The sequence below is a fragment of the Procambarus clarkii genome, chromosome 24 (assembly GCF_040958095.1).
Source record: "Procambarus clarkii isolate CNS0578487 chromosome 24, FALCON_Pclarkii_2.0, whole genome shotgun sequence".
Lineage (NCBI taxonomy): Eukaryota > Metazoa > Arthropoda > Malacostraca > Decapoda > Cambaridae > Procambarus > Procambarus clarkii.
In genome coordinates, this window is record NC_091173.1 from 35843762 (window position 1) to 35863323 (window position 19562).

The following is a 19562-nucleotide window of genomic DNA, read 5'->3' on the forward strand; positions in this document are numbered from 1 at the left end:
GCAGTGGGTGTGCTGGAGCAGTGGGTGTGCTGGAGCAGAGAGTGTTGTGGAGCAGTGGGTGTGCTGGAGCAGTGGGTGTGCTGGAGCAGTGAGTGTGCTGGAGCAGTGAGTGTGCTGGAGCAGAGAGTGTGCTGGAGCAGAGAGTGTGCTGGAGCAGTGGGTGTGCTGGAGCAGAGAGTGTGCTGGAGCAGAGAGTGTGCTGGAGCAGTGGGTGTGCTGGAGCAGTGGGTGTGCTGGAGCAGTGGGTGTGCTGGAGCAGTGGGTGTGCTGGAGCAGTGGGTGTGCTGGAGCAGTGAGTGTACTGGAGCAGTGAGTGTGCTGGAGCAGAGAGTGTGCTGGAGCAGAGAGTGTGCTGGTGCAATGGGTGTGCTGGAGCAGTGGGTGTGCTGGAGCAGTGGGTGTGCTGGAGCAGTGGGTGTGCTGGAGCAGTGGGTGTGCTGGAGCAGTGAGTGTGCTGGAGCAGTGGGTGTGCTGGATCAGTGGGTGTGCTGGAGCAGTGGGTGTGCTGGAGCAGTGGGTGTGCTGGAGCAGTGGGTGTGCTGGAGCAGTGGGTGTGCTGGAGCAGTGGGTGTGCTGGAGCAGTGGGTGTGCTGGAGCAGTGGGTGTGCTGGAGCAGTGAGTGTGCTGGAGCAGTGGGTGTGCTGGAGCAGTGGGTGTGCTGGAGCTGGTGGTGTACAATTTAGTGACAAAATTGTTCAATATTGTTCATTTTGTGGTAACGTCTGGCTAGTTCTTGTGTAACAGATAGGCGGCGGGTGTCGGGGGGGGGGGGGGAGGGGGGGTGCGGGGGTCACTGTTGTGTTATGGGTGGGGAGTTGCCTGGGGTCACTGTTGTGTTATGGGTGGGGGGTTGCCAGGGGTCACTCTGTTGTGTTATGGGTGGGGGGTTGCCAGGGGTCACTGTTGTGTTATGGGTGGGGGGTTGCCAGGGGTCACTATTGTGTTATGGGGGGGGTTGCCAGGGGTCACTGTTGTGTTATGGGTGGAGGGTTGCCAAGGGTCACTGTGTTGTGTTATGGGTGGGGGTTGCCAGGGGTCACTGTTGTGTTATGGGTGGGGGGTTGCCAGGGGTCACTGTTGTGTTATGGGTTGGGGTGGCCAGGGGTCACCGTTGTGTTATGGGTTGGGGTTGCCAGGAGTCACTGTTGTGTTATTGGTGGGGGTTGCCAGGAGTCACTGTTGTGTTATGTGAGGGGGGGGGGGTTGCCAAGGTTCACCAGTGACTCCCGAGCTATATAAGTGGCAGCAGGAGCTACCTTCCTCAGTCCATGCTGGACTCTCGCCGAGGTCACAGCTCCACCGTCTCCCTCCCTGGTTCGTTGTACCCCCCATGTGTGCTATCTCTATCACATTTATCATAGCTCCTGATGCTATTACTTCCCTTTAGTATTTATATTGCGAGTCAATGACATTATTCATGGTAATCAGTATAAATATTTGGTACAATATCAATATTTGTTCAAGAATTCAATTCTGAAAATATTGCAAGCGGTTATTATGTGGAGTTGGCCCGATATTAAATTGTTCAGTTTGCAGAGTAATGTAGAGATGAAACCCTTGCAGAAGTGCTGGGGCCGAGCGGTTACCTTGCCGAGTGTGGAGTGGAGGTCTTGAGAGCCAGGAGCGGAAGTTGCGTGGCAATATTTCAACAAGATCAACCAAGAGAGGTGTGTTGCTTGGGCCTAGTGAAGGCTGGCGGTGGGGTGGGTGGTGTATGGTGAGGGCGGCTCACCGCCTCCTTGTACTCTCCTTCTTGCTGGGTGGGTGTTTGGGGGTGAGGGGAGGAGGGAGGGGTATCGCTGAACCCTGAACATCGACACAACAGAATGACGACAGATATTGGTAGAAATATCTGGGCCGAACAGTTTTTTATAGCGAAATTTTGTGGAATAAATTATTCAGAACAAAGAACAGTTTAACATGATTTTATTGAACTATTTTTTTAATGCTTCGCTAAACAGCATATGATGATACCAGACATTAGCACAAAGGCTAAGTTCCACAGTGGTGTTGGTTCTTAATACCAGCTAGTAACACAGGGTTAAGTTCCACAGTGGTGTAGGTTCTTAATACCAGCTAGTAACACAGGGTTAAGTTCCACAGTGGTGTAGGTTCTTAATACCAGCTAGTAACACAGGGTTAAGTTCCACAGTGGTGTTGGTTCTTAATACCAGCTAGTAACACAGGGTTAAGTTCCACAGTGGTGTTGGTTCTTAATACCAGCTAGTAACACAGGGTTAAGTTCCACAGTGGTGTAGGTTCTTAATACCAGCTAGTAACACAGGGTTAAGTTCCACAGTGGTGTAGGTTCTTAATACCAGCTAGTAACACAGGGTTAAGTTCCACAGTGGTGTAGGTTCTTAATACCAGCTAGTAACACAGGGTTAAGTTCCACAGTGGTGTAGGTTCTTAATACCAGCTAGTAACACAGGGTTAAGTTCCACAGTGGTGTAGGTTCTTAATACCAGCTAGTAATACCCCCTGGCAAGTACTTTTACTTGCCAGGGGCCCTCTATGTACTCTTAATTGCCAGGGGCCCTCCATGTACTCTTAATTGCTAGGGGCCTTCCTGGTACTCTTAATTGCCAGGGGGCCCCTCCATGTACCCTTATTTGTCAGGGAGCCCTCCATGTACTCTTACTTGCCAGGGGCCCTTCATGTACTCTTACTTGTCAGGGGGCCCTCCATGTACTCTTACTTGCCAGGGGCCCTCCACGTACTCTTACTTGCCTGGGGTCCCTACATGTACTCTTACTTGTCAGGGGGCCCTCCATGTACTCTTACTTGCCAGGGGCCCTCCACGTACTCTTACTTGCCTGGGGTCCCTACATGTACTCTTACTTGCCAGGGGCCCTTCCATGTACTCCTAATTTCCAGGGACCCTCCATGTACTCTTACTTGCCAGGGGCCCTCCATGTACTCTTACTTGGCAGGGGGCCCTCCATGTACTCTTTCTTGCCAGGGGCCCTCCATGTTCTCTTTCTTGCCTGGGGGCCCCCTCCATGTGCTCTTTTTTGTTAGGGTGCCCTTCATGTACTCTTACTTGTCAGGGGCCCTCCATGTACTCATACTTGTCAGGGGGCCCTTCATGTACTCATACTTGTCAGGGGCCCTCCATGTACTCATACTTGTCAGGGGCCCTCCATGTACTCATACTTGTCAGGGGCGCTCCATGTACTCATACTTGTCAGGGGGCCCTCCATGTACTCTTACTTGCCAGGGGCCCCTCCATGTACTCTTACTTGCCAGGGGGCCCCCCTCTATGTACTCTTCCTTCCCAGGGGGCCTTCCATGTACTCCTACTTGCCAGGGGCCCCTCCATGTACTCTTACTTGCCAGGGGGCCCACCTTGTACTCTTCCTTGCCAGGGGCCCTCCATGTACTCTTCCTTGCCAGGGGACCCTCCATATACTCTTCCTTGCCAGGGGACCCTCCATATACTCTTCCTTGCCAGGGGACCCTCCATATACTCTTCCTTGCCAGGGGGCCCTCCATATACTCTTCCTTGCCAGGGGGGGCCCTCCGTGTACTCTTCCTTGCCAGGGGACCCTCCATATACTCTTCCTTGCCAGGGGACCCTCCATGTACTCTTCCTTGCCAGGGGACCCTCCATGTACTCTTCCTTGCCAGGGGACCCTCCATATACTCTTCCTTGCCAAGGGGCCCTCCGTGTACTCTTCCTTGCCAGGGGGCCCTCCATATACTCTTCCTTGCCAGGGGGGGCCCTCCGTGTACTCTTCCTTGCCAGGGGACCCTCCATATACTCTTCCTTGCCAGGGGACCCTCCATGTACTCTTCCTTGCCAGGGGACCCTCCATGTACTCTTCCTTGCCAGGGGACCCTCCATGTACTCTTCCTTGCCAGGGGACCCTCCCTATACTCTTCCTTGCCAGGGGACCCTCCATATACTCTTCCTTGCCAGGGGGGGCCCTACCATGTACTCCTACTTGCCAGGGAACCCTCCATGTACTCTTCCTTGCCAGGGGGCCCTCCATATACTCTTCCTTGCCAGGGGGGCCCTCCATGTACTCTTCCTTGCCAGGGGACCCTCCATATACTCTTCCTTGCCAGGGGGGGCCCTACCATGTACTCCTACTTGCCAGGGGGCCCTCCATGTACTCTTCCTTGCCAGGGGGCCCTCCATATACTCTTCCTTGCCAAGGGGGCCCTCCATGTACTCTTCCTTGCCAGGGGACCCTCCATGTACTCTTCCTTGCCAGGGGACCCTCCATATACTCTTCCTTGCCAGGGGACCCTCCATGTACTCTTCCTTGCCAGGGGACCCTCCATGTACTCTTCCTTGCCAGGGGACCCTCCATATACTCTTCCTTGCCAGGGGGCCCTCCGTGTACTCTTCCTTGCCAGGGGGCCCTCCATATACTCTTCCTTGCCAGGGGGGGCCCTCCGTGTACTCTTCCTTGCCAGGGGACCCTCCATATACTCTTCCTTGCCAGGGGACCCTCCATGTACTCTTCCTTGCCAGGGGACCCTCCAAGTACTCTTCCTTGCCAGGGGACCCTCCATGTACTCTTCCTTGCCAGGGGACCCTCCCTATACTCTTCCTTGCCAGGGGACCCTCCATATACTCTTCCTTGCCAAGGGGGGCCCTACCATGTACTCCTACTTGCCAGGGGACCCTCCATGTACTCTTCCTTGCCAGGGGGCCCTCCATATACTCTTCCTTGCCAGGGGGGGCCCTCCATGTACTCTTCCTTGCCAGGGGACCCTCCATATACTCTTCCTTGCCAGGGGGGGCCCTACCATGTACTCCTACTTGCCAGGGGGCCCTCCATGTACACTTCCTTGCCAGGGGGCCCTCCATATACTCTTCCTTGCCAGGGGGGCCCTCCATGTACTCTTCCTTGCCAGGGGACCCTCCATGTACTCTTCCTTGCCAGGGGACCCTCCATATACTCTTCCTTGCCAGGGGACCCTCCATATACTCTTCCTTGCCAGGGGGGGCCCTACCATGTACTCCTACTTGCCAGGGGACCCTCCATATACTCTTCGTTGCCAGGGGACCCTCCATGTACTCTTCCTTGCCAGGGGACCCTCCATATACTCTTCCTTGCCAGGGGACCCTCCATGTACTCTTCCTTGCCAGGGGACCCTCCATGTACTCTTCCTTGCCACGGGACCCTCCATGTACTCTTCCTTGCCAGGGGGCCCTCCATGTACTCTTCCTTGCCAGGGGACCCTCCATGTACTCTTCCTTGCCACGGGACCCTCCATGTACTCTTCCTTGCCAGGGGACCCTCCATGTACTCTTCCTTGCCAGGGGACCCTCCATGTACTCTTCCTTGCCAGGGGGGGCCTGCGGGATATTTGGGTTTGATTCTGATTAATTAATAATTAAAATAGTAAATTAAATTACGAAGGACCACCTGCTTTTAAAGTAAAGAGGGAAACTGAGAATTTCAGATCATTAGATAAAATTCTAGAGAAAACCAGTGACTATGGATATGACTAGAAAGTATGATCATAAGAATAATTAATGGGCTGTATTATTAAAAAAACAAACCTCAAACACCTACATTGGGGGGTTATTACTGGAGGTCAGTACGTCCAGGAATCAGTGTGGTTCGTTCACTAATTCAATTAATAATAATCTAATCCTATAAATAATGCTGAATATAATATTATTCATACAAAGAAGAACATGAATATGAGCATAGCAATGAATTACAGTAAATCACACATTATGTTGAAACATTCTGAATGTAACAAATTGCTAAAATATAGGAAAAAAGAAATAAGCCTTAGCTTGTAGTAGGTTCCTTTAGATAACTCTGGAAGTCCTCTTAATCTCCAATTCTGGTACATTGACGAATGGCACGATTAACATGGAGAAGACAGCATGAGGAATCCGTCTCTCAAGCTGCAAGATAAATAACTACCAGTAGCAATTGATTTAACTACTCAATTCATATTCAAGATTATGGATATCTACAGATGGAATTCTAATCACCTGTTATTAGGTGTTGTCTTGCCGCGTGACGTGCAATCCCCCCGCTATTAATAAACTTGTAAATGATGCATCAAATAAAAGGTACTTAGCTGTGGGCACTGTGTAAGTATTAAGATTGCCGTAATTACGCATCCCAGGCTCCGGTGAACCTATCCTGGATTGATACGTTTCAAGCTGGCTGATCACGTGTCGTCAGGAACCAAGTCTGAGGTTCCTTATTTAACACCAGCACTAGTTGAAGATACTATCTGCAAGGTCGTTCACGCCTCACAGTGGCGGCTTTCATCTGTGGATGGACACACGTGTCCTATTTGCTGGACAATGGCGTCTTTTGTGAGTACGTTAAGCGCAGGTCTGCCTCTCTTCGGTTCCCCACGTGTACTGAGGGTGGCGTCCCTCTACCCACGCCGAGTCGACGTTCATTACACAAATTATTGGCATGAACATTAATATTTCTCGCATTCGCGCTTGAAACTCTAAAGACTGGACGGGTTTATTATTTAGAGGAACGAAATATTATTATTTAACTATTTAAGAATAGTAAATATATAAGGGGGAGGAATTAATGTCTCCCCATAGCATTCGTTGATGACGTTAACTCTATCGCGAGGTAGACGGTATAATTCTAACGCTCTATTCGGCTTTTAGTTAGAGAACAATTCGTCTGCAATCAGTTGTCATACAGAATGCTTTAATTATGGAGAATCGTATTTAATTCTCACACAAATTGAATATAATGTGTTTTACTGTAAAGAAATCTGACGCAATACTGGCGTCAGGTGACATGAGAATTCTAGCCTAATGCACAGATGAATTATTAGTACAGGAGAATTCTACGAGTTGTTAATTTTACTTACTACAATATTAATATGGTTAGTAATAAGTAATGAGAATACAACAATGCTGTATTCGATGTTGGAAATATCCAACAGGGCCCTCCATATACTCTTCCTTGCCAGGGGACCCTCCGTGTACTCTTCCTTGCCAGGGGACCCTCCGTGTACTCTTCCTTGCCAGGGTACCCTCCATATACTCTTCCTTGCCAGGGGACCCTCCGTGTACTCTTCCTTGCCAGGGGGACCCTCCGTGTACTCTTCCTTGCCAGGGGACCCTCCGTGTACTCTTCCTTGCCAGGGGACCCTCCGTGTACTCTTCCTTGCCAGGGGACCCTCCGTGTACTCTTCCTTGCCAGGGGACCCTCCGTGTACTCTTCTTTGCCAGGGGACCCTCCGTGTACTCTTCCTTGCCAGGGGACCCTCCGTGTACTCTTCCTTGCCAGGGGGGCCCTCCGTGTACTCTTCCTTGCCAGGGGGCCCTCCGTGTACTCTTCCTTGCCAGGGGACCCTCAGTGTACTCTTCCTTGCCAGGGGACCCTCCGTGTACTCTTCCTTGCCAGGGGGGCCCTCCGTGTACTCTTCTCAGTGTACATGGACCCTATAAATCCTGAATGTTAATAATTGTATATTTGGTAAATAAATTATGAAAATTTGATTGGTTAATTGTCTTTCAGATCGCTGACAATGGCCGTCCTCGGGGTGGTGATAGGTAAGGATTATTTCGTTAAACATAACGAGGCTTCGTTGCCCAAATATATTTTCCGTAACTCCACAAGTTTCCTTAAAAAAAATCCGGTTTAAATAGTTGTTCATTGGTAAATATTCAATTTATTTTAAACTGTGACACTTTACAATTATATACCAGATATAATAGATGCAACAACTTCATTAATTTAAATAGATTAAATTGATGCTAAATATTTTATAATTTTATCTTTTTAGTTAGTTTTCTTCATTAATATAAGTATTTGTTGGTTAATGCTGAACATTTGGGGACTTATGCCTGGACAGTTGCTGTCTGTAGACGGTCAATATTTCATGTGTGCTCGGAAGTTGCTTACATGACCTCATAATGGTCATCACTGGGGTGGGACCGCCTCTCCTAGTGGCATGGCCCATGGCTTGAACATGTCCACGCTGATATGTGACGCCTTATGCTTCTTTATGCCAGGCTCAGACCAAGGGCGTGGCTTGTATTAGTCACTATGATCAGTATCATTGACCTGACGCCTTATGCTTCTTTATGCCAGGCTCAGACCAAGGGCGAGGCTTGTATTAGTCACTATGATCAGTATCATTCACCTGACGCCTTATGCTTCTTTATGCCAGGCTCAGACCAAGGGCGAGGCTTGTATTAGTCACTATGATCAGTATCATTCACCTGACGCCTTATGCTTCTTTATGCCAGGCTCAGACCAAGGGCGAGGCTTGTATTAGTCACTATGATCAGTATCATTCACCTGACGCCTTATGCTTCTTTATGCCAGGCTCAGACCAAGGGCGTGGCTTGTATTAGTCACTATGATCAGTATCATTGACCTGACGCCTTATGCTTCTTTATGCCAGGCTCAGACCAAGGGCGAGGCTTGTATTAGTCACTATGATCAGTATCATTCACCTGACGCCTTATGCTTCTTTATGCCAGGCTCAGACCAAGGGCGAGGCTTGTATTAGTCACTATGATCAGTATCATTCACCTGACGCCTTATGCTTCTTTATGCCAGGCTCACACCAAGGGCGAGGCTTGTATTAGTCACTATGATCAGTATCATTCACCTGACGCCTTATGCTTCTTTATGCCAGGCTCAGACCAAGGGCGAGGCTTGTATTAGTCACTATGATCAGTATCATTCACCTGACGCCTTATGCTTCTTTATGCCAGGCTCAGACCAAGGGCGAGGCTTGTATTAGTCACTATGATCAGTATCATTCACCTGACGCCTTATGCTTCTTTATGCCAGGCTCAGACCAAGGGCGAGGCTTGTATTAGTCACTATGATCAGTATCATTCACCTGACGCCTTATGCTTCTTTATGCCAGGCTCAGACCAAGGGCGTGGCTTGTATTAGTCACTATGATCTGTATCATTCACCTGACGCCTTATGCTTCTTTATGCCAGGCTCAGACCAAGGGCGAGGCTTGTATTAGTCACTATGATCAGTATCATTCACCTGACGCCTTATGCTTCTTTATGCCAGGCTCAGACCAAGGGCGAGGCTTGTATTAGTCACTATGATCAGTATCATTCACCTGACGCCTTATGCTTCTTTATGCCAGGCTCAGACCAAGGGCGAGGCTTGTATTAGTCACTATGATCAGTATCATTCACCTGACGCCTTATGCTTCTTTATGCCAGGCTCAGACCAAGGGCGAGGCTTGTATTAGTCACTATGATCAGTATCATTCACCTGACGCCTTATGCTTCTTTATGCCAGGCTCAGACCAAGGGCGAGGCTTGTATTAGTCACTATGATCAGTATCATTCACCTGACGCCTTATGCTTCTTTATGCCAGGCTCAGACCAAGGGCGAGGCTTGTATTAGTCACTATGATCAGTATCATTCACCTGACGCCTTATGCTTCTTTATGCCAGGCTCAGACCAAGGGCGTGGCTTGTATTAGTCACTATGATCAGTATCATTCACCTGACGCCTTATGCTTCTTTATGCCAGGCTCAGACCAAGGGCGAGGCTTGTATTAGTCACTATGATCAGTATCATTCACCTGACGCCTTATGCTTCTTTATGCCAGGCTCAGACCAAGGGCGAGGCTTGTATTAGTCACTATGATCAGTATCATTCACCTGACGCCTTATGCTTCTTTATGCCAGGCTCAGACCAAGGGCGAGGCTTGTATTAGTCACTATGATCAGTATCATTCACTTGTCGCCTTATGCTTCTTTATGCCAGGCTCAGACCAAGGGCGAGGCTTGTATTAGTCACTATGATCAGTATCATTCACCTGACGCCTTATGCTTCTTTATGCCAGGCTCAGACCAAGGGCGAGGCTTGTATTAGTCACTATGATCAGTATCATTCACCTGACGCCTTATGCTTCTTTATGCCAGGCTCAGACCAAGGGCGAGGCTTGTATTAGTCACTATGATCTGTATCATTCACTTGTCATTTTACTTTACTTCTCAAAACAACTGACAGAAGGATTGAATACTGTAGCAGCGTCAGGGGCTCATTTGTGAATGTAGTTAGTACGTAACTGTAGCGAAGCAGACGTGAACGAGTGCAGTGAAGCAGACGGGAGCGAGTGCAGTGACGCAGACGTGTTCGAGTGCAGTGACGCAGACGTGAGCGAGTGCAGTGACGCAGACATGTGCGAGTGCAGTGACGCAGACGTGTGTGAATGCAGTGACGCATACGTGAGCGAGTGCAGTGACGCAGACGTGAGCGAGTGCAGTGATGCAGACGTGAGCGAGTGCAGTGACGCAGACGTGAGGGAGTGCAGTGACGCAGACGTGAGCGAGTGCAGTGACGCAGACGTGAGCGAGTGCAGTGACGAAGACGTTGCGATTGAAATGAAGGATTCACTACCATGGAAGGATGGATATGCACTAATGAATCACTACCATGGAGGGATGGATATGCACTAATGGATCACTACCATGGAGGGATGGATATGCACTAATGGATCACTACCATGGAGGGATGGATATGCACTAATGGATCACTACCATGGAGGGATGGATATGCACTAATGGATCACTACCATGGAGGGATGGATATGCACTAATGGATCACTACCATGGAGGGATGGATATGCACTAATGGATCACTACCATGGAGGGATGGATATGCACTAATGGATCACTACCATGGAGGGATGGATATGCACTAATGGATCATTACCATGGAGGGATGGATATGCACTAATGGATCACTACTATGAAAGGATGGTACTGATATCGTATCATTATATCGACGTCTTGCCTCATTTATATAAGATGTTCGTCTTCTTCTTGCATCTTTTCAGTCATAATTTACTGACGTCTGCTTAGTTTAATTCCTTCCCCTGACTCCTGCCTCCAGTCAGGTGGTGAATAATTCTCACAAGGCAGACCTCCCTCACTAGGCTACCTGGGGTTCATAACAGTGGATAGCGCTGAGTGGTCATAGTCCTAATGGCTCGGGTTCGATTCCCGGCAGAATCAAAAACAAATGGGCAGAGTTTCTTTCAACCTGCTGCACCTGATACCTAGCAGTAAATTGGTACCTTGGAGTTAGACAGTTCTTACCGGCTGCTTCCTGGGTGTTTGTGTGTGGAAAAAAAAATGTTTATTGATTGACAGTTGAGAGGCGGACCAAAAGAGTCAGAGCTCAACACCCACCAAGTACAACTAGGTAAATAATTAGTTAATATACATAGTAGCCAAATGAGCCACAGGGACGTTAGAAAGAACTTTTTTCAGCGTCAGGTTAGTTAACTGAAGGAATGCATTAGGCAGCGATTTGGTGGAGGCAGACTCCATACAAAGTTATAAATGTAGATGATAGAGCCCAATAGGCTCAGGAATCTGTACACCGGTTGATTGACTGTTGAAAGGCCGGACCAAAGAGCCGAAGCTCAACCCCCTCGAGCACAATTTGGTGAGTACACACACACACACACACACACACACACACACACACACACACACACACACACACACACACACACACACACACACACACACACATGAATGTGAAGAGTGACAGGCAAGTGTAGTCATCTTAATGACGATGATATACGACTTGAAAACTTAAAGTATTGTGCGTTGTACAATCTCAGTAGTAAGCTGTGAGGCGGTTAGAGAGTGGCAGCATATAGCAACAGTCTAACTGTGCTACTGGCAGCTAAAGTTCAGTACCTAAGTAGCTGCAACAGATTCCCATGCAGCAAGGCGGTCTAACTTTCTGGTTCTTAACAATCAGTGTTATTCTGCTTGTAAAACTGGTTGTCTAAGCGAGTGTGAATCAGTTTAGTGCAGCTGTGCCTTTGTCTGAACTAGTCTTTAGCGCTTAGTTAAAGATACAATATCTCTAAGCAGTGGTTGTGAGATTTTTTCTACGCCTACCTCCCCTAGGAGGTGGACCTCAAGCACACCGCAGATATTTCTACTCTAAGCATGAAACCAATAGAAAAAGGAAAAGCTGGAGCAAACCGCCAGGCTTCCACCACAAGGGTGAAAACCTGTCCACTTAGGTCGCTGGTTCCTCCTAGTTAAAAAGAACGTTAAAACCATTAAAGGTTAACCGACGTTTTCTCACAATCAAATATTTGTTTTTGATGTGGTGCTATGAATTGGAATTCGAGTTTCCCAAGAACAGCCGTCATTTGAAAAAAAGACAACATTGCAACAATCGTATAAAGCAGAACATGGCTGGAAAAGAATGGTTGAAGGGTTGACATCATAGACCGTTTTCTATAACAAAATAATTTATTTACAAGAGACGAAACTACTACAACATCTAGTTTACGTTACGTTAATGTCCATCAAGTGGCACTATAACAACAGCTAAATAGCAACAACTCTGGTTCATTGCTGTGCGGCTGCATACTGAACTAACCTGAACACAGGTGTGCCCACTGACGACGCAATATTGCAAACAAATAATTCACAAGCCTAGTTTACACCACAGTGAGTGATTCGTTACGTTAATGTCTGTCCAGTGGCACTTGCAACACAGCTATACAACAGCCCCTCAAGAAATGACAGCAGTCTCTATCTTGCTGACACTTCGGACTGACTAAATGAACTAACTGAACAATGATGCCCACTGGTGACGCAAGCTTGCAATCACTATTGTCACGGCTTCACGGTGAACAGATACTATAATCACAATCATACGGGTCCTCCAGCCCTCCAGGCGAGATACCCACGTAACTAGGCGGGTAGTCCCACACTGACTCCCCCTATCACAACCTAATGTGAACACTCTTTGCAACTCCCTGCAAGAAGTTGCAGCTGTAAACAGTAAACAAAGCCAGGCAAGGTGTGATTCTGAGACACTACTCCAGTAATCCCCAAGTTACTTTACTCTCGTCACCAAACGATAAACAAAAGAAATTACCTTAATCAATTACAAAATTGATTATGTGATTAATTACGTTAATTGACTGTCTACAACAGTCAGCAACAAAGTACTTTACGTTAATCACAAACACTTGTCTCTCTTAACATAAGTCATCTTGTTAACAATAACTCAAAGTCTATTAAATTACATCACACTTGAATTCTTTCAAGTATTAAGTGAGTAATTCGTAATTAATGTCAAATGGACAACTAATTAAATCCCAGTCGAGTTACGTTAACTAAGCTTACCACTATCTTGGTAGCTTCTCAACAGTCTATGTCAAACTTTTACGTTAATGAGCGTTAATTACCCTAATTAACCCCGAGCAATTAATTAATTGTCACCAGGACCGATAATTAATTATACATAAATACGTCTCACTCCGCACTGCCTAAGCAAGTCTCATCAAACACTGTGAATTCACAGACGAGGTGTTAATTACCTCACTAATTAACATGAGTGCATCTTAAGCCACTGTCACCAGACAGGATATGATTAATATAACGAGTTATGCTAGCTCAATGACCTCGCTTTACCGAGTCAACAAGACCTTTAACGTTAATTACTCCACTAATTATCATGAACTACTAATTCCTATACCCCAGAAAGGTAATTAGTCTCGAGTAAATTACGTTAACACACATACTGTCAGACTCTGACAGTTCCTCCCCACTATGTGAATTCATGATGAGAATGCTAATTACACAATTAGCTAGAGTAGTCAATAAGTTTTCCCACAGACAATTAATTGCACCTGAAACGTATCTCAACAAGCTCAGCACTGTTTCCCTTAACAGCTCTCTCACTCATTAAGTAATGTGCAACCCCTTATAAAGTTAATTCCCCTTAACTCTCACTGAATCCTTAAGTCTTCAACACAACTTAAAGAAGTACAAAGTAATCCCAGGTTACATAGGTCACACATTAATGCACAGCCCACATACGGTTGCAGCTTCTGCAACACGGTAATTACTGTACCCTCACAGTAATGACACACGGTTTGGCAACAACAAAAGTATACCACATTACTGCCCCCTCTAATCTTGCAACAGTTGCAAGAGACTACTGTGTGCAATCACTACTTCAGCAAAACAATTTACGTTAATATAAGTAATTTACAAAACGTTAATTTACGTTAATTTACGTTACCCCAGCTATCACTACGCTGACAGCTGGCACTAATTCTCATAATTAGGCAGATTAACCAATCAATTGCTTGCTCTCTCATCAAGTACTGTGAATTTCCCTGAATAATGTCTAGAACACTGATGGCAGGAGTCATGGAAGAGAGTCAGAAAATGCTGTGTGTTAGGTTGATGCACTCACACAAACTACCTCCTCCACCTGCAGTGTCTTAGGTTGTTGCACTCACACAAACTACCTCCTCCACCTGCAGTGTCTTAGGTTGTTGCACTCACACAAACTACCTCCTCCACCTGCAGTGTCTTAGGTTGTTGCACTCACACAAACTACCTCCTCCACCTGCAGTGTCTTAGGTTGATGCACTCACACAAACTACCTCCTCTACAGGGCTAGTCCTGCTTGTCTTAAGGCCGGCAGAGAGCGAGCTCCCTCAAGGACCACCCACCACAACACCCTTCATCAGGATTAAATCCCGCAACACCACTCCACCCAGCGCCGCCCTTACTGACTCTTTCGTCAGTCGTAGCGGTGTGGGGCCACCAGCTGTGGGGCCACCAGGTGTGGGGCCACCAGCTGTGGGGCCACCAGGTGTGGGGCCACCAGCTGTGGGGCCACCAGGTGTGGGGCCACCAGCTGTGGGGCCACCAGCTGTGGGGCCACCAGCTGTGGAGCCACCAAGGAGGACAAGGACTCCACAAGGCGTCGGGTCATCACCTGCTCATGATAGTCTCTTCCCTCCAGTAACTGCTCAAAAATATATTGCCCGGCATACACACACCTCGTATCATAAACATACCCCGTATCATACACACACTCCTTATCATACACAAACCCCAAATCATACTCACACTCCTTATTATAAACACCCCCAGAAACAAACAAATAGTTCGTATCATACACAGACTCCGTATCATAAACACTCCCCATATCATACACGCACTCTGTATAATACCCACACCCCATATCATACACATACCCTGTATCATACAAACACCCAGAATCATACCTATAGTTCATATCACTCATACACTCCGCATCATACACACACTCCGTATCATACACACACTCCGTATCTTACACATACCCCATATCATACACACACCCAGAATCATACCTATAGTTCATATCACTCATACACTCCGCATCATACACACACTCCGTATCATACACACACTCCGTATCATCCACACACTCTGTATCATACGCACACTCCGTATCATACACACACTCCGTATCATACACACACTCCATATCATACACACACTCCGTATCATACACACACGCAGTATCATACGCACACTCCGTATCATCCACACACTCAGTATCATACACACACTCCGTATCATCCACACACTCAGTATCATACACACACTCTGTATCATCCACACACTCCGTATCATCCACATACTCCATATCATACACACACTCCATATCATCCACACACTCCATATCATACACACACTCCGTATCATACAGATACTCCGTATCATACACACACTCCGTATTATCCACACACTCCTTATCATACATACACTCCGTATCATACACACCCTCCATATCATACACACACTCCGTATCATACACACACTCCATATCATACACACACTCCGTATCATACACACACTTCACATGTCACGTACAATCCACATAAAACATACAACTCACATGACACATACAACTTGCATGACACATACAAACCGGATGACACATACAAACCGGATGACACATACAAACCGGATGACACATACAACCCAAAAGATACATATGAATTACGTCATACTGATCAGCAACCATATCGTTCACAAAATCCTTATCATACATACCAGTACAAAGATCATGTATACAATAATACACATGATAGTTACAGACCAAATCATCCATACAAACTACCACATGATCTATACAATCACCCACATGATTCATACAATCACTCGCATGATCCATACAATCACCCGCATTATCCATACAAATACCCACATGATCTATACAATCACCCACATGATCCATACAATCATCCATACAAACACCCACATGATCCATACAATCATCCAAATGTCCCATATAATCCCCCACATGATCCATACAAATACCCACATGATCCATACAATCACCCACAAGATCTATACAAACTACCATGTGATCCATACAATCACACACATGATCCATACAATCACCCTCATGATCCATACAATCACCACCATGCAGTATACACACCACAACATGATGAAGATCGTCAGCAAACATCACACTCTCATGATAAACATTATAATACTTACGATACAGTGAACAATGTATATCAATATACGAATAAATCATACCAGCCACCACATGGTACCCACCACTTGAACGATATATACAATCTTCCGCATGATTCATACACTCTGAATGATATACAGAAGCATCCAAACAGACATCCATATAACATATACAATCCACATGACATATATAAACCTACATATGATATATGCAAATGTCCACATGACACATACAAACATCCACATGACACATACAAACATCCACATGACACATACAAACATCCACATGACACATACAAACATCCACATGACACATACAAACATCCACATGACACATACAAACATCCACATGACACATACAAACATCCACATGACACATACAAATATCCACATGACAGATACAAACGTCCACATGACACATACAAACATCCACATGACACATACAAACATCCACATGACACATACAAACAACCCCATGACACATACAAACATCCACATGACAGATACAAACATCCCCATGACACATACAAACATCCACATGACACATACAAACATCCACATGACACATACAAACATCCACATGACACATACAAACATCCACATGACACATACAAACATCCACATGACACATACAAATATCCACATGACAGATACAAACATCCACATGACACATACAAACATCCACATGACACATACAAACATCCACATGACACATACAAACATCCACATGACACATACAAATAACCCCATGACACATACAAACATCCACATGACACATACAAACATCCACATGACACATACAAACATCCACATGACACATACAAACATCCACATGACACAAACAAACATCCACATGACACAAACAAACATCCACATGACACATACAAACATCCACATGAAGCATAAAAACATCCACATGACACATACAAACATCCACATGAAGCATAAAAACAAAAAACTAAAATTTTGTTTATATAGCTCCCAAAAACAGTGACCATCTACACTGTCACCATCTTCCTGGGACAACAGTGTGAACATCTACACTGTCACCATCTTCCTGGGACAACAGTGTGTACATCTACACTGTCATCATCTTCCTGGGACAACAGTGTGAACATCTACACTGTCACCATCTTCCTGGGACCACAGTGTGTACATCTACACTGTCATCATCTTCCTGGGACAACAGTGTGTACATCTACACTGTCACCATCTTCCTGGGACAACAGTGTGTACATCTACACTGTCACCATCTTCCTGGGACCACAGTGTGTACATCGACACTGTCACCATCTTCCTGGGACAACAGTGTGAACATCTACACTGTCACCATCTTCCTGGGACAACAGTGTGTACATCTACACTGTCACCATCTTCCTGGGACCACAGTGTGAACATCTACACTGTCACCATCTTCCTGGGACAACAGTGTGAACATCTACACTGTCATCATCTTCCTGGGACAACAGTGTGTACATCTACACTGTCACCATCTTCCTGGGACCACAGTGTGAACATCTACACTGTCACCATCTTCCTGGGACAACAGTGTGTACATCTACACTGTCACCATCTTCCTGGGACCACAGTGTGAACATCTACACTGTCACCATCTTCCTGGGACAACAGTGTGTACATCTACACTGTCACCATCTTCCTGGGGCAACAGTGTGAACATCTACACTGTCACCATCTTCCTGGGACAACAGTGTGTACATCTACACTGTCATCATCTTCCTGGGACCACAGTGTGTACATCTACACTGTCACCATCTTCCTGGGACAACAGTGTGTACATCTACACTGTCACCATCTTCCTGGGACAACAGTGTGAACATCTACACTGTCATGATCTTCCTGGGACAACAGTGTGTACATCTACACTGTCATCATCTTCCTGGGACAACAGTGTGTACATCTACACTGTCACCATCTTCCTGGGACAACAGTGTGTACATCGACACTGTCACCATCTTCCTGGGACAACAGTGTGTACATCTACACTGTCACCATCTTCCTGGGACAACAGTGTGTACATCTACACTGTCACCATCTTCCTGGGACAACAGTGTGTACATCGACACTGTCATCATCTTCCTGGGACAACAGTGTGTACATCTACACTGTCATCATCTTCCTGTGACAACAGTGTGTACATCTACACTGTCATCATCTTCCTGGGACAACAGTGTGTACATCTACACTGTCATCATCTTCCTGGGACAACAGTGTGTACATCTACACTGTCATCATCTTCCTGGGACAACAGTGTGTACATCAACACTGTCATGATCTTCCTGGGACAACAGTGTGAACATCTACACTGTCATCATCTTCCTGGGACAACAGTGTGTACATCAACACTGTCAGGATCTTCCTGGGACAACAGTGTGAACATCTACACTGTCATCATCTTCCTGGGACCACAGTGTGTACATCTACACTGTCATCATCTTCCTGGGACAACAGTGTGTACATCTACACTGTCATGATCTTCCTGGGACAACAGTGTGTACATCTACACTGTCATCATCTTCCTGGGACAACAGTGTGTACATCAACACTGTCAGGATCTTCCTGGGACAACAGTGTGAACATCTACACTGTCACCATCTTCCTGGGACAACAGTGTGAACATCTACACTGTCACCATCTTCCTGGGACAACAGTGTGAACATCTACACTGTCATCATCTTCCTGGGACAACAGTGTGAACATCTACACTGTCACCATCTTCCTGGGACAACAGTGTGAACATCTACACTGTCATCATCTTCCTGGGACAACAGTGTGAACATCTACACTGTTATCATCTTCCTGGGACAACAGTGTGAACATCTACACCGTCATCATCTTCCTGGGGCAACAGTGTGAACATCTACACTGTCATCATCTTCCTGGGACAACAGTGTGTACATCTACACTGTCATCATCTTCCTGGGACAACAGTGTGTACATCTACACTGTCATGGTCTTCCTGGGACAACAGTGTGTACATCTACACCGTCATCATCTTCCTGGGACAACAGTGTGTTCATCTACACTGTCATGGTCTTCCTGGGACAACAGTGTGTACATCTACACCGTCATCATCTTCCTGGGACAACAGTGTGTACATCTACACTGTCATCATCTTCCTGGGACAACAGTGTGTACATCTACACTGTCATGATCTTATTATTATAATTGAGTAAATCCTTAGGAGCCGTGATGAGGAATGGAACCTGTGCGCTAGATGTTCCCAGGCACACGCACTAGACCACTGGGGCACGACATGGTCAAAAGGGATGTTCCC

General features: G+C 46.6%; 1 protein-coding gene across 1 annotated transcript; it reads left to right on the forward strand.

Moving 5' to 3' along the window:
- Positions 1 to 1563: 1563 nt before the first annotated feature.
- On the forward strand, positions 1564 to 17350 carry LOC138368248 (autism susceptibility gene 2 protein homolog). The gene is made up of 3 exons (XM_069330799.1): positions 1564 to 1667; positions 7479 to 7513; positions 14400 to 17350. The coding sequence occupies exons 2-3, from the start codon at positions 7489 to 7491 to the stop codon at positions 17009 to 17011; spliced, it is 2637 nt and encodes an 878-aa protein (XP_069186900.1). The 5' UTR covers positions 1564 to 1667; positions 7479 to 7488; the 3' UTR covers positions 17012 to 17350.
- The last annotated feature ends 2212 nt before the right edge of the window (positions 17351 to 19562 follow it).

Coding starts and splice junctions, on each gene's coding strand:
- LOC138368248 (XM_069330799.1), top strand. CDS start 7,489: ATGGCCGTCCTCGGGGTGGTGATAG. Junction 7,514..14,399: donor CGTCCTCGGGGTGGTGATAG/GTAAGGATTATT, acceptor CCTCCTCTACAG/GGCTAGTCCTGCTTGTCTTA.